Source organism: Kogia breviceps, chromosome 11, assembly GCF_026419965.1.
Source record: "Kogia breviceps isolate mKogBre1 chromosome 11, mKogBre1 haplotype 1, whole genome shotgun sequence".
NCBI lineage: Eukaryota > Metazoa > Chordata > Mammalia > Artiodactyla > Physeteridae > Kogia > Kogia breviceps.
In genome coordinates, this window is record NC_081320.1 from 45,610,802 (window position 1) to 45,625,849 (window position 15,048).

General features: G+C 35.7%; 1 protein-coding gene across 6 annotated transcripts in view; it reads right to left on the bottom strand.

The window, feature by feature from the left end:
- Nucleotides 1–15,048, bottom strand: part of APLF (aprataxin and PNKP like factor) — a 93,687-nt gene that overhangs the window by 17,413 nt on the left and 61,226 nt on the right. For 3 of the 6 annotated variants that reach the window (XR_010835510.1, XM_067007483.1, XM_067007481.1), the window contains exons 7-8: nt 11,511–11,866; nt 6,770–6,846 (exon numbers count right to left, since the gene is read on the bottom strand). Coding sequence is in view for 4 of the 6 variants with exons in the window: in XM_067007483.1 (XP_066863584.1) it covers nt 6,770–6,846; nt 11,511–11,866 (433 nt within the window). In the remaining 2 variants the exon portion in view is untranslated. Of the gene's footprint in view, nt 1–6,720; nt 6,847–11,510; nt 11,867–15,048 lie in introns of all 6 variants that reach the window. The other 3 variants (XR_010835509.1, XM_067007482.1, XM_059078527.2) reach the window with 1 other exon arrangement.

Sequence of the window (15,048 nt, forward strand, 5' to 3'; positions counted from 1 at the left end):
AAAATTTATAGCCAAGTCTCCGGTAAAACTGTGCAGCCAGTGATTAACATTTACTGTAAGATACTTTCTTCTAAGATTGTATTCTTACACATGATTAAAGAACCATAAGCGTGGCAAGTGATGACAGGTTACTTCCTATATATGCAGATCCTATAAAAATGTGATCAATTTTGATTATTCTTAACTACAAATAAAATAATCGACAGCCTCACATGACTGATTCTGGGAATCTCAACTACGAGGCAATTAGAGTTTCCCTATTAAAACCTATTTATATTGCCTCAAATAATATAATATGAATTTACACTAAACACACACATTCCTATTTTTTTAATTAAGCAGCTTCTAAAAATCAGTATCTTGTAGTTTAAGGTATACATCTGCATACAGGATCAATTAAGATAATACTGCAATAACTTGGAACACTTTGAAAATAAAAGAGAAAATAGGAAAAGACTAGATCATAGCTATAAATCTGGATCAACAAATTAAAAAAGATAGTAATTTTAATATCAACAAATTATGCTTGTGGCAAAAACACTTACGTTTTTTCACACTATACAGATCATATTGCACATTCACTACAATGAGAGCACTTATAGTTGATGACTGATACACTTCCTTACGACATCCCTCTTAGAAGGTATTATAATTAATCTTTAAAAAATGGGGCATTGGCTTCTGGAAAACATGAAAGCAACAACACTTTCATTTGTATAATACATGCCTGCCTAAGGTTTTGTAAATCTAAGACAATATACGTGTTTGACTTTACATTTTTACACTAAGCTGGTTGAAGATGGATTCTGTTCATTTTAGTGTATATATATTCTAAGTTTAGTGCTTAACTTAACTAATAAGAACAGGAATAATGCACTGAATAAAATTCTATTAGGCACCAGAGGAAGTGAGTCAGAGGCAATCACAGCAATCACTGGATTATCCTGGACATTAAGTATCTAATGTTCTAATTTAGACAAGTACCTTAAGCTAATCAAATGCATTAAACAGAACGAGTCTTCTGACACGCTGCAGTGTACAGCGCAAAGGGAAAAAAACTGGTGAAATGTGTGAGATACTGAAAATGATAACAACTAGTTCTTTCAAATTATCATTTTTCAAGTTGATTTAATTTTGTTAGATTTTTTAAAGTATAATGTCAGAGAAAATATTAATAATGCCCATAGTTTTAGAAAAAATAAAATTTAATAATTAAAGATCCTTTTTTCAACATCAACCTCCTATATTATATGGGCTATGGGAATCTTTATTTTTACTATAGAATACATTTATTAATATGTGAGCCATATCTGTTTTTCTATTTTACTCATGTTTTACTCATTGGATGAAATGTCTGAAAATTAAGTATACCCATGTATGTACAGTTTTATGTTTGCATATTTGCTCTCTAGTGATAAAAACTTTGACCACAGATGACAATACTTGTCACTACAAAACAATACCGTATAAATTTAGGTAGCTGATACAGTATAAGATTAAGATTATTTAATGTATTATATAACATTTGAGATTACCTAGATTTATCAAAACGAGAAACTGACTTGGACATGTTCAAGGGATTAGAAGGTAAGACTGGGAAGCAAACATATTAAAAGCCAACCTAGTATTTCACTTGACAGAATACTTGTTTTTACTTGAGAGTAATTCTTATCCGGTTTTGTGAAGGCAAATTTTTAAAGATAAAAAGCAAACAAAGATGTTTTAGTTCATGAATATCATCTCTCTTCCAAATGTGTCAACCATCATGGAATACAGGCTTTTCACAACTTTACTTTTAGAACATATATATCTTTACATTTCTAAATATATTAATTTCTGGCTGATTTCATGGGTTATTTTATGATCAGTGAGGCTTCAATATTTTTCTTCTATGGCTACAGGAAAAATCTGGCATGCATTTACATAAAAACTTGCTTTTTAGCAAGCTAATTTAGAACATTTTATCATTCTGATACAGTAGGCTTATATTCTAGTGCTATTGAAACAAACATCTAGGACCAAAGATGGAGCCACTCCTGCCTGGGGTGCCATGTCAGCAAACTGAAACTTAAGATAACTTTCAGGTCCCTGTAAATGCTCTGCTTGACCAGAGGCACCATGTATCCAGTCAGCCAATCCCCACAGGCCAAACCAACTCTGGGCTCTACACTTATTTCTTTGTTCCTTCTCACCCCAAACAAGGTTGACTATGGGGCCCCAGCCAATCAGACATTTTCTATTTTTCTCTTCCTTGTTCTTTATTCTTCATCCTATAAAAACTTCCTGTCTTCTGCCCCATGTTTCACTTCTCCAGATGGAGACTGTCTGCTTCATAAAGTGTTAAAGTTAATTTGTATCACCCAAACTGTCTTCTTTAAATCATTTTTTAACAGCGCTAAACAGTATATGGCTAAAAAAATAATTTATTCTTGCAAATCAAGATTGTTAAAGAAAAAATAGCTCATAACATTATATCAATTTAGTTATAGAAATGATACAACATAAATTTACTAGATGTGTTTTTTGCCTAACTAAAAATGATAATGTGACAAGAAAGGATATATAAATATATATCATGCTTCTACAATCTAGTTTCTAGTATCGTGTTGATTTGAAAAATTCACGATTTCTTCAAAGTACTTTATCTGGGTTTTTTTTTTTTTTTTTAACTCCAAAATATTATTTTGCCATGTGGCTAAAAAGGCAAGCACGATCAATACTTTAGAAGTGCTAACAATGGTGGAATCAGGCCACAACACAGAGAAATGCTGGACTGGAGGAGAGAGGAGACTTGGTTTTGAGCTCACTAGCTTTGGAGCCTTAGGCAACTCAATCTTTCTTTGTTTCCATTCCCTTATTTGTAAAACAGTAGTCAGAGTAAGCAATCATATCTAACATTCTCCAAGAGTCTCTCTAAACTGTAATTAAAATTAATGAGGGAGGAAAAAAACCCTTAAGATTTTATCTTCAAGTGGAAACAAGGACACCAAGCAGCTCAACAGATGAAATAGAAAAATACAATATACATAACATATAAATATATTTAGATATAGATATGAAAGTTTCTACTAGTACATGTGAGTCACTGGCCTTTGAGTAATTTCTCTTGACTACTCCCTACTCTGCCCCCATTTAAAGAGATTGATGAAATAAAGGCAGCAATTTTTGACATCATTATTCTTAGAAAAGCTTTGCATTTTGTTTTTATTCTCGAGAATAGGCATATTTGTATTTTGCTTCTGAAAAGGGTGCAGGACATCATGGCAGACCAATACTCTTGTTTTAACAACTAGAAAAAAACCCTTGATAAATGGTTAAAAATATATTTATGAGAGAATTGTGGGAGCCACGAGAATTTTATATTATCTAAAATTCCAAAGAGGAAAAAGTCCTTCCTAGGTGAGCTGACAATAACTGGCTCCTCTCTTCCGTAGAAGCCTTTGACAATTCTTAGTGTGGGCTAAGGATAAGATTTGGACCAAGTGGAGGCACATTATTTTAAGAAAGAGAAATTACTATAGCTTATCGTGATCTCATGGGGTTGTCACAACAGTCTAGAAACTAAAGGAACCCCAAACACAAGGCTGATTTTTCCCAAGAAATATTTGCTGAGTTCCTGGGAGGTCTGAGAGGCTTAAGTTCTGAATCTGAATCTTCAAAAAGGCAGAGTGAAATCTCTAACTCAGGTAGTGTTTCAGAGACAAAGTACTACTAGAAGTAAGAGATCTGTAGCAAACACATAACTAGCTTCTAACCATCAATTATGAGGAAATACAAGGGAACATAATGAATGACAATTTGGTAATGCAATCAGCAAAATCCAGACTAAGGGATACTCCTCAGTACAAATGGTCAGCTTTCTTATACAAATATATTGCAAGGGAAAAAACAAAGAGGAAACTATTGATTAAATAACTTAAGAAACATGGCCACTTTTTGCCATACATGGACCTTAACTGGATCTGAATGCAAAGATACAAAAGGAAAAAAAAATATTATGAGACTGTAAGGGAATTGGGATACCTGACAGAATATTGAGATATTAAAGATTTATTTAATAATGGTATCATAGTATTGGGTTGGCCAAAAATTTCCTTCGGTGTTTAAAGCAAAAATAAAAGACGTATTTTTCATTTTCACCAAGAACCTTACTGAACAATATATTCACTGTTTTGTTCCACTACCATCTGCCATTTTTCAGGCAACTTCATAATTCTATCTTCTCAAAATTTTTTATGTTTTTGAGCAAAGAACTGTTCCAGGTGCCTTTTACTGTCTTCCAGGGAACTGAAATTTTTTCCATTAAGAGAATTTTGTAAAGACCAAAATAAATGGAAATCTGAAGGTGCAATGTCTGGTGAATATGGCAGATGAATCAGAACTTCCCAGCCAAGCTCTAACAGTTTTTGCCTGGTCATCAAAGAAACATGCAGTCATGCATTATCCTGAAGGAAGATTATGTGTTTTCTGTTGACTAATTCCAGATGCTTTTTGTCAAGTGCTGTTTTCAGTTGGTCTAATTGGGAGCAGTACTTGTTGGAATTAATCGTTTGGTTTTCCGGAAGGTGCTCATAATAGAGGACTCTCACCATATACACAACATCACCTTCTTTGGATGAAGACCATCCTTTGGTGTGGTTGGTGGTGGTTCATTTCACTTGCCCCATGATCTCTTCCGTCACACATTATTGTACAGTATCCACTGTACAAAAAAAGTGTACAGTGTATACTTTTCATTGCCCGTCACAATTTGTTTTAAAAGCGAAACATTTTTGTTACGTTTAAGTAGAGAATTGCTTGTGGAAATATGGTCAAGGAGGATTTTTTCGCTTAACTTACATGGAACCCAAATAAGGTGACATATGGTCACCTTATCTTTGATAAAGGAGGCAAGAATATACAATGGAGTTCAATATCAAAAAAATAAACTACCCAGTCAAAAAATGGGCAGAAGATCTAAATAGATATTTCAGCAAAGAAGACATACAGATGGCCAAGAGGCACATGAAAAGATGCTCAACATCACTAATTATTAGAGAAATGCAAAGCAAAACTACAAAGAGGTATCATCTTACACCAGTCAGAATGGCCATCATCAAAACATCTACAAACAATAAATGCTGGAGAGGGTGTGGTGAAAAGGGAACCCTTCTGCACTGTTGGTGGGAATGTAAATTCAGCCACTATGTAATACAGCCACTATGGAGAATAGTACGGAGTATGGAGGTTCCTTAAAAAACTAAAAATAGAACTACCATATGACCCAGCAATCCCACTACTGGGCCTTCTTATTGAAAACCAAAACCCCTGCCTTCTTATTGAAAACCAAATCATAGAAACAGCAACAATTTCAAAAACGGCAGTATGTTCAGTAACCTGTATTCCAAAATTATCTAAGAAAGACAGTTGTCTAGAATTAAAGCTAAGAATGGAATCCTACTTCTTTCTTTGGTAGTTTGATTTATTTCAAGTTCATTCATTCATTCAACAAAGTTGCAGATAAAAAAGTCCTTACTGAAGGGACTTCCCTGGTGGTCCAGTGGTAAAGAATCTGCCTTCCAATGCAGGGGACACAGGTTCAATCCCTGGTCAGGGAACTAAGATCCTACATGCCGCGGGGCAACTAAGCCCACACGCCATAACTACTGAGCTTGCGCTCCTCAATAAGAGAGCACACGTGCTGCAAACTACAAAGTCCATGCACTCTGTATCCTGCATGCCACAACTACAGAGCCCACACACCCTGGAGCCTGAGTGCCACAACTAGAGAGAGAAAACCCATACTCTACAACTAGAGAAGCCCGTGTGCCACAATGAAGAGCTTGCACCGCAACAAGAGATCCCACACGCCTCAACAAATACGCCACATAACGCAACTAAAACCCAATGCAGCCAAAAATATGAAGAAAATAAATAAATAAAAAGGAAATAAATTTTAAAAGAAATAAAGATGCTTAAAAAAAAAAAAGTCCTTACTGTCAAGGAACTTACTGTCTGAGGAGAAGCCAATCCAGGAAAGAACTAAACACAACCTCATGAGATAAATTCTGCTGTGCATGATACAGACAAGTACAAGATGCTATGGAAGGAGAGAAGGGAGGTACTGTTTCCTTTTAGGATTGAGTTTCATGTGCTGGCAAGAATGGTGGACTGGTAGGCACTGAGTGAGGCAGAGATAACATCCTGAATTGATTTATGTCAAACTAAGGAGTCTGGATAGCACTGACAGCTTTTTTTTTTTTTTTTTTTTTTTTCCGGTATGCGGGCCTCTCACTGTTGTGGCCTCTCCCGTTGCGGAGCACAGGCTCCGGACGCGCAGGCCTAGCGGCCATGGCTCACGGGCTTAGTTGCTCCGCGGCATGTGGGATCTTCCCGGACCAGGGCACGAACCCGTGTCTCCTGCATCGGCAGGCGGATTCTCAACCACTGCGCCACCAGGGAAGCCCTGACAGCTTTTAAATTATGTGATTTACACTTTAGAAAGTTAGAAATGAGGAAAAATTTTAGGCATTTATAATGTTAATAACTTCAACAATTTAGAATTATCTAAAAGAAACATTACAATCCTACCTATTAACAAAATGAAAACCTATTACCTATGGAAGTTTAAAAACTAAAAGTTAAAGGCTTGAGATGAGAAGCTTGCCTGCAGTTTCTCCTGAATAAGTAACAGAGATTAAGCAGAAAAGGAGTATAACCAAACACTTCAGGTTTATGTACCTATAACAAGATGTTCCATAGGGACATTCGGGCCGGTCATCAGCCTCACCTTGACACGTGATGTGTACACCTCCATAATCACTATCACCAGGGTGACTGAAGTGTTGAAAATGGACAGGATTCTTCCTATGAGAGTGATAAACATACTGTCAGAAAAAATATTTAATAGGATATAGTAGACTTCTAGATAAACTAGAAAAAAATAATTAATAGGATATAGCAGGAAACCAAACAATACACATCTGATTATTCTAGAACGTGAACCAACATGCTACATGACATTTAGTCAGTGCGGAACTCTCATGGTAGCAAAATAAATTTCTGGTGACATGGGGAAGACCATGAATGTCAACGGACAATCTGCAAACAGTACTTTACATAGGCTATATACAACAGAATATACAGAATAATATAAATAGTATAAGCATACATAGCTTTTAAAGACTTTTAATAAAGTGAACACATCTACATTCCCTCTGCTAAGATTAAAAAAAACCAATATTACCAACATTCTAGGAGCCCTGCATGTCCCCTTCGAATCATTAAACCCATTTTACTACCCAAAGGTAACCACTATCCTGTCATCTGCAACAGTGTTTCTCAAACTTTTCAGTCTTAGGAAATAAACTATTAAAACTCCAGAGAACTTTTATTAATGTGGGTTATTTAACCTATTAGAAATTAAAAATGAGAAATTTTTAAAATAAATGTACTTTATAATAGTAATAAACCCTTTACATACTATCCTAAATAGCACATCTTAATATAAATACTTATCTTCCAAAAAAATTCGTGGAGACATTGTTTTATACTTTGGAAATTTCTTTAATGTCTGGCTTAATAGAGGGCATCCGAATTCTCCTCCTATCTGCTTCTGCATTCAATCATTAACACAAATCATGTAGCCTCTGGGAATACTGTACACTTGTAAGTGTACAGAGAATCAGAGTGAAAAAGGCACACACACACAAAGTATTATTATGAAAATGGTTTTGGCCCAACAGGTTTCCTAAAAGCATCTTGAGGACCAGGACCTGAAAGGGCCTCTGGAACATACTTTCAGAAGCAATGTTACAAACAACATATTAGTTTTTCCTATATTTGAATTAAAATGGAAATATATAGTATGTCCTTCTTTGAGAATGACTTTTTATGTTTGTATGATTACTCCACATTATTGCATGTAACAGTAGTATACTTTTATTACTGTGTAACATTCCACTGTATGAAAGTGCTATAATTTAATTTTCCATTCTACTATTAATAGACTTTTGGATTCATTCTAGTTATTGGCTTTTATAAATAATACTGCCATGAACATTCTACTTTTGGCGTACTGTTAGAAGTAATAAACTAATTCAGCAAAGTTGGAGGATACAAAAATCAACACCCAAAAATCAGTTGTGTTCCTATATACTTGTAATGAACAATCCTGAAAGGATATTAAGAAAACAATTCAATTTACAGTAACATTTAAAAATAAAATAGTTAGGAAATAAACTTAAGGAGGTGAAAGACATACACAGGTTTAATTTCTATTAAAGAAGACACAAATAAATGGAAAGACATCCCATGTTCATGGAATGGACGACTTAATATTGTTAAAATGTAAATACTACCCAAAGCAATCTACAGATTTAAAGCAATCCCTATTAAAATCCCAATGACATTTTTTTTGCAGAAATAGAAAAATCCATCCTAAAATTCATGTGAAATCTCAAGGGACTTCAAATGGAGTATTCATTCCAAAAGGAAAGAATACTCTTTTCAACAAATGGTGCTGGAAAAAGAGGATATTCACATGCAAAAGAATGAAGTTGGACCCTTCCCTTACACCATATACAAAATTAACTCAAAATGTATCCAAGACATAAAAGACCTAAAATATAAAACTTCTAGAAGAAAACAGGGGGGAAGCTTCATGACATTGGATTTGTCAAAGATTTCTTGCCAAATGTAAAGGCAAGAAATGTAAAAGTTGCCTAAGTTCCATGAGACTGCCCAAAACTCTGCCTGTCCTCCTAGCCCTCAGTCTGAAACACTAAAAAATTGGCAAATGTCACAAGAGAAAAAGAAGCCTCAAGGTCCTGACTGCCTCTAATGTTCTCAAGCATGAGTGTTCCGCTTGCTAGTTGTTTTCAGTGGGAGCTTTGGTCCTCAATAAGACACATCACCTTTATAAGAGATAAAACCCTTATTTTATAGACTATTAACTCATACTTTATATGACCTTATGGAGATAAAATCTACAAGTTTTAATTAAGGTATAAATTTCTTACAAGTTAACAAGAGACACTTCAATTTCTGTCCAATTTTTAAAAGCAGTTTACTAATGGAACCATATGCTATTAAACAGAAAAACTATATGGCCCCAAAAGAACAAAATTCTCAAAAAGAATTTTTTGGAAGCAACAGTTTCTATAAAGTTAAATGCTATTTTGTTGTGTTTTTGTTTCACAAAGGATTGAAATAAGATGTGACTGCTTTAGACAGGTTGAATTTGAAGTGCCTGTGATTTAAGTGGTGATTATCTGGATCTAAAATTTAGTATAGAAATCTGTGTTGGAGATACAGACTTGGGAGTTAATACCATAACCTCAAGGGAGTGAATAAGACTACCCCTGAGCAATAATTTTCTATTAAGACAGAACATGTAAATAAATAATTAGAAATCAATGATTAGATAGTAAATATCAGATCTAATATCAAATATTAGAAAGTGTACGAGGAAATGTTGTGTAGAATAGAAGATGAGCAATTTAGGGAAGAATGAACATGTTAGAAAAGGACTAAGAAAGGAACTGAATGTGTCTTTAAGCAGGACAGGAGAGAGGAAGAGCGAACAGCACATCCAAAGGACCTAACAACAGCATGACAGTATGGTGCATCCAAAGAGTTATTGGGAATTCAGGGTCTTCTAGACTATGCTAAGAAATCTGGCCTTTAGCCACTGAAGGATTCTGTAAGAGAGAGTAATATTGTCAGATTTTTTTCTCTCTCTTCTTTTTTATCTTTGTTTTTATTTTCTTAGCCAGATCATTCAGGCAACAATGAGGAAGGAATATGAACCTGAGGGAAAGTTTGGAGACTTAGGAGATTATTCACTTGTCCCAGAGAGATCATGGCATGAGCTAAAGCAGTAGCATTGAGGCTGGAGAAAAGATACATTTAACTGATTGTTAAGATGCATGTATATAACAAGAACTCAATATAGGTTATTTTCCCCCTTTGTTACAAATATAAACATTTTGTTTTCAAGACTTCAGTGGCAAATATTTCTCAGGTATTAATTATGTATATCAAAATTAGTGAAAAAGTAAAAAAAAAAACTATTCATAACCTATGACTGGTTAAAACTAACGTGTATCATCATCAAATATGTACGAATTCATTATGAACTTGATAAAACATTCAATCACATTTAACAAAGACAAATACCAGCCAAACATTGTTATGGACTGAATTGTGTTCCCTACCCCAAATTTATATGTTCAAGCCCTAACCCCTAATGTGACTATATTTGGAGACAGAGCCTTTAAAGAGATAATTCAGATTAAATAAAGTCATGAGGGTAGGGTTTTAATCCAAAATGACTGATGTCCTTATAAGATGAGGAAGAGACTCCAGAGATGTGCCTGCACAGAGAAAAGGCCATGTGAAGATGCAATGAGAAGGCACTGTCTGCAAACCAAGGAGAGAGCCTGCAGGAGAAACCCAACCTGCCAGCACCTTGATCATAGGCTTTCAGCCTCCAGAACTGTGAGATAATAAATTTCTGCTGTTTAAACCACCCAACCTGTGGCATTTTGTTATAGCAGCTCTAGTGAACTGATACAGATACCAAACAGGATTTTTCAAAAATCCAAAATAATATAAGGTTTATATACTTCCATTTCACAAGTTTATACATTATGTTCCATACACAGGACTAAGGCCATTGCAAATAGACAAAATTGTGAATAAACGCATAAATTATAACAGTTGAAATTGAAAAATATAATTACTCAGGTGTTATAACGGCACTGCATTTTAAAGAGAGATACAATGAATGAGAAATTAACAGAATATGTGATATAAATATGCTATCGAATAGAAGACAAACTGTACTAGAATGTACTGATAAGATACTTGGTTTGGCAAGTTGGAATGGCAAAGAAATAATTCTGAAATAGGGCTAGGTAATTATAAACATGCTAGAATAAACAGAGAGAAACTATAGCCTAAAACTAATTCACAAAGCATGAAATTAGAAAATATGGTACAGTGTTATCAAATGAAGTAAGTATAGGAGTAACCAATCAATCCAGAAAATATATATTCAGTTGTTTTAGAAGTCATCACGGTGACTCAAAAGCACCATTAGAAAAATATAAAGGAAAATGCACAAATATAAGATGCTTAAACACAACTTTGAATTCTCTTGAGAGTTATACTGCATACAGTAACTATTTATGAAGCCATCTTTCCAACATCTAAATAAGACATTACATAAGCAGGTATTTCGATCTGAGTGATTCTGTTTTCAAGTCTGGATTCCCCAGTTCAGATCCCTGTATTAATCAGCATATCTACAATGAAACATTTAATCCCCCACAATATTTTAAAAGCCTCTAGCAGGATTTGCTAGAATGCATACTGAGAAAGTGCAAACCAGGAGAAACATGATAAAGCTCCTAACCTTTAGGCCAATGGGTTTTATTAGGCTTTTAACACACTATAGCATGTATCTACATAGCTATTATGCTGTTAAAATAATGGAATTATATGCTGGCTGTAATTTCATTTCATACCTGTAGCAGTTTGCCCCATACACGCAGGATGTCCTCTTGACCTTGTTTTCTTCAGAACCCTGTGGAACTGAATCAGCTGCCTTTGCATGCAAAGTTTCAGGATTGGAGGGATCAGAGCCAGACTCAGGATGAGATCTTTCAGGCGCGTCATGAAAGGACTCGCCTTGGGCACTCAAACAACTCTCAGAACAACTCCTCGCCTTGCTGTCTTTACTTGGTGTACCCTTAGTGGTGATTTTATACTCAGGAACCTTACCAAGTTCCTCTACTGGGATTTCATTTCTCTGTGCATTAGTCTTCATGTTGTTTACCTCTGTGTTATCTAACGTGATTGCAGAAAATGACTGTGACATTTCCTATAACACAAATCAGAAAGTAAATAATAAAGCATGTTTCAAAAGAAATATGTAAATTTAAGCATAAAAGCGTGAAACTACAAGATTCATGCAATATGTATATTTTTAAAACTTTAAGATTCACATTTTAAAGTTATTAAAAATACCGTTCTCTCTCTAATTTAATAACTTTGAAATAGTCTACTGTTATTAGAAAGAGAACTTATAGCTCTATCAAACCTTTACAATCGTGTCAAACATTCAGTGAAAAATAACCAGAAAAATACAAATGAAACATAAGAGAACACAACAGTTGCTTTCATTTGAATATAATCTTTCCCCAAAAACCTACTAGGCTCTTAAATTTCCTGCTCAAGAATGTGTCACACTCTTAGGCCCTGTTCTTATAATTTCTTATGTTACTGTAATACTTTATTTCTACCCTCTAAATATAATCATGATTTTTTCTCCTACAGCTGCATGATGAAATTGCTCCTCCTGCACAGAAAAATTTGCATTAAGTTATGAGCAACTTAGAAAAAAAATGATTCCTTTGAAGTGGTAGGGATAACAGTTTCAGTTTAACAAATGAAAGGCATCTTGAATCAAGTAAATATTCTCATTAGCACTACAGAACTGTGTGTGTGTGTGTGTGTGTGTGTGTGTGTGTGTGTGTGTGTGTGTGTGTGTGTGTGTGTGTGTGTGTGTGTGTGGTAGGCGGGCCTCTCACTGTTGTGGTCTCTCCCTTTGCGGAGCACAGGCTCCGGACGCGCAGGCTCAGCGGCCATGGCTCACGGGCCCAGCCGTGGGATCTTCCCGGACCGGGGCACGAACCCGTGTCCCCTGCATCGGCAGGCGGATTCTCAACCACTGAGCCACCAGGGAAGCCCTACAGAACTTTTTTAAATGTGTACTTACCACCAGTAAGTACAAAGAGTAGGCCTAGTCTTATCCTATTAAAAATGACCTCTTAATTACTTAATACTTCCTGTGGAGTGAAAACACTGCTCAGATAAATCCCAGTCCTCCTGGTAAGGATGTGATGACCACGTACTACATACACGTGAAATGTTCACTCCCATGTATAACTAAGAACTCATGTATGCTGGCTGTCTTCCGGAAAAAGCTGGTTTTAATGTTATGTGATATCCAACGGCTCAAATTTCTTGAGAAGGTATCAGCATGACTTTTTTTTACACTAATTACTTAGGTGTTTTGATAGTTTTTTCTTTTCTAAGAAACACAGTATGCCAACTTTAAAATGTTATCCAAACTGACTAAAGACCTTGCAAAAAGAATCTAGATCTAATCATGATTCTCGTATAGTAGGTAATCGATAACCAATCATGTGACTACCTCTTGGAGCTGGCCCTCAGCTAGTGGCGTTCATGCCGCATCCCGCTAACATATACACTCTTTCCTCTGAAGCTGTTCAAGTACACCCAATCTCATCTCCCTCTGCTACAGGACCACCTAACACATGCCAGGATCTGGACCTGGGGGGGCGGTGGGGTAACAGAGCAATTCTGATCCACCTCTCCACTTGGCAATCCCCCCACTGGGTCAACTCTCACCAACTTCTTTTTTTCTGTTCATACAGTAATGGTGTAAGTAAGTCAGCAAATCCACTGGCTAAGCAGGTCCAATAAAATGTCAGTCTCTTGCTCCTGTTGGCATCTCGAAATGCCACAATAAATTCTCTTAGAGCATATCTCTTCTCTTGATTTTAGAAAGGGAGAAAATAACTTCCTCGCCCAAACACAGCCCTCTTCCAGATCTTAAAACCTCCTTGTCCCTCAGTTCTCTTTGTATAAAGCCTGGGGGTGGGACAGTGAATACTTCTCACCCCGTTCAATAAGCCCCACAGGGAAAGTCTAGCTCTCACTGCTGGGGTGCTCCTTTCAAACATGAGATACTTAACAGTACTTCTGTCCTCAGTGTTGGGCCTCAGCAACAGTTTTGTTGACAATAGGGAAAAATATCCCATTCAACGTCCTGTCACATTTAGTACAGGGGAAAAAAAACCCACAACTAGGGAAATGGTTAAATAAAGTAGAATACATTCTTACCATGAAACACTGTGCAGGGGTTGAGAAGAATGAGGTAGATCTATATATATATAAGGATTTTTAAAATTAAACAATATATATATACTATGATTCCATCTAGCTTATAAAAAAAAATTCCCTATATATCTATGTGAATACTTACTTGTGTAAATCCAAATGAAAAGATTTAGAAGGATGCAAACCAAAATACCAGTACGCAATAAGACTGAAGGATGAGGCAAATCAAGATTTTCATTTTACTTCACATGCGTCTGAATGGCCTAATTTTTGACAATAAGCATCTACTATATTACCACTTAAAAAATGAAAAGCAAACCAAAGAAATGAAATAAAAGATATGAAATGTAAAGTATCATATTTCAACTCCCTCTACTTCCATGAAATGTAAAGAAAGATTTGTTGTTTTAATATCTTCACAAGGAATATGTTGAACATGTTAATTTATTCCAAAAGAGAAAAGAGTAATAAAGTCACAGATATCAATACTATGGATCAGGGGTTCTCAAATATTTTAAGAGGCATAAAAACTGGAATTCATAATGTTTTTTATGGAACTCCATGAAATATTGATATTCAATAGGCCCTTGGCATTCAAGAATTTAACATTCATGGTTTCAATTATTCATAAACGGTCTCAAAAATCTATTACATGCAGTAATTTGTAAGTTTACTGAGACATAAATTTGTACTGTGCCAATTATAAAACTCATGAGCCAGAGCAAGTCACTGAACTGGCAAATGACAGAAGAGGAAAGATGGAGGGTGCTCTGTACTTGGAAGAAGTAGAGGAAGGCAGAGAGCTCCACATTTTATGGCACCCACATGGCTTATGTCCTAGATGAGATGAAAATGTGAAGAATGAAGGGTGGGAGGCTAGAGATTCATGACAGAAGAGGCAGATCTCCTACACTTTGTAAAAATACATGCTAGAGACCTCAGGGATCGGGGAGCATGGAGCTAATGGAAGGTGACCCTGGTGCTTGAAGGTGGCTAAAATGTACCATATTAAGGCTATTAAAGTAGCCTGTTAACTTGCCCAATAAGCCCTCCCTCGTCCCTCAACCATCTGAAGTTGTTTTTGGTTTTTTAGGCCCTGCCATGCAGCCTGTAGGATCTTAGCTCCCCAACCAGGGA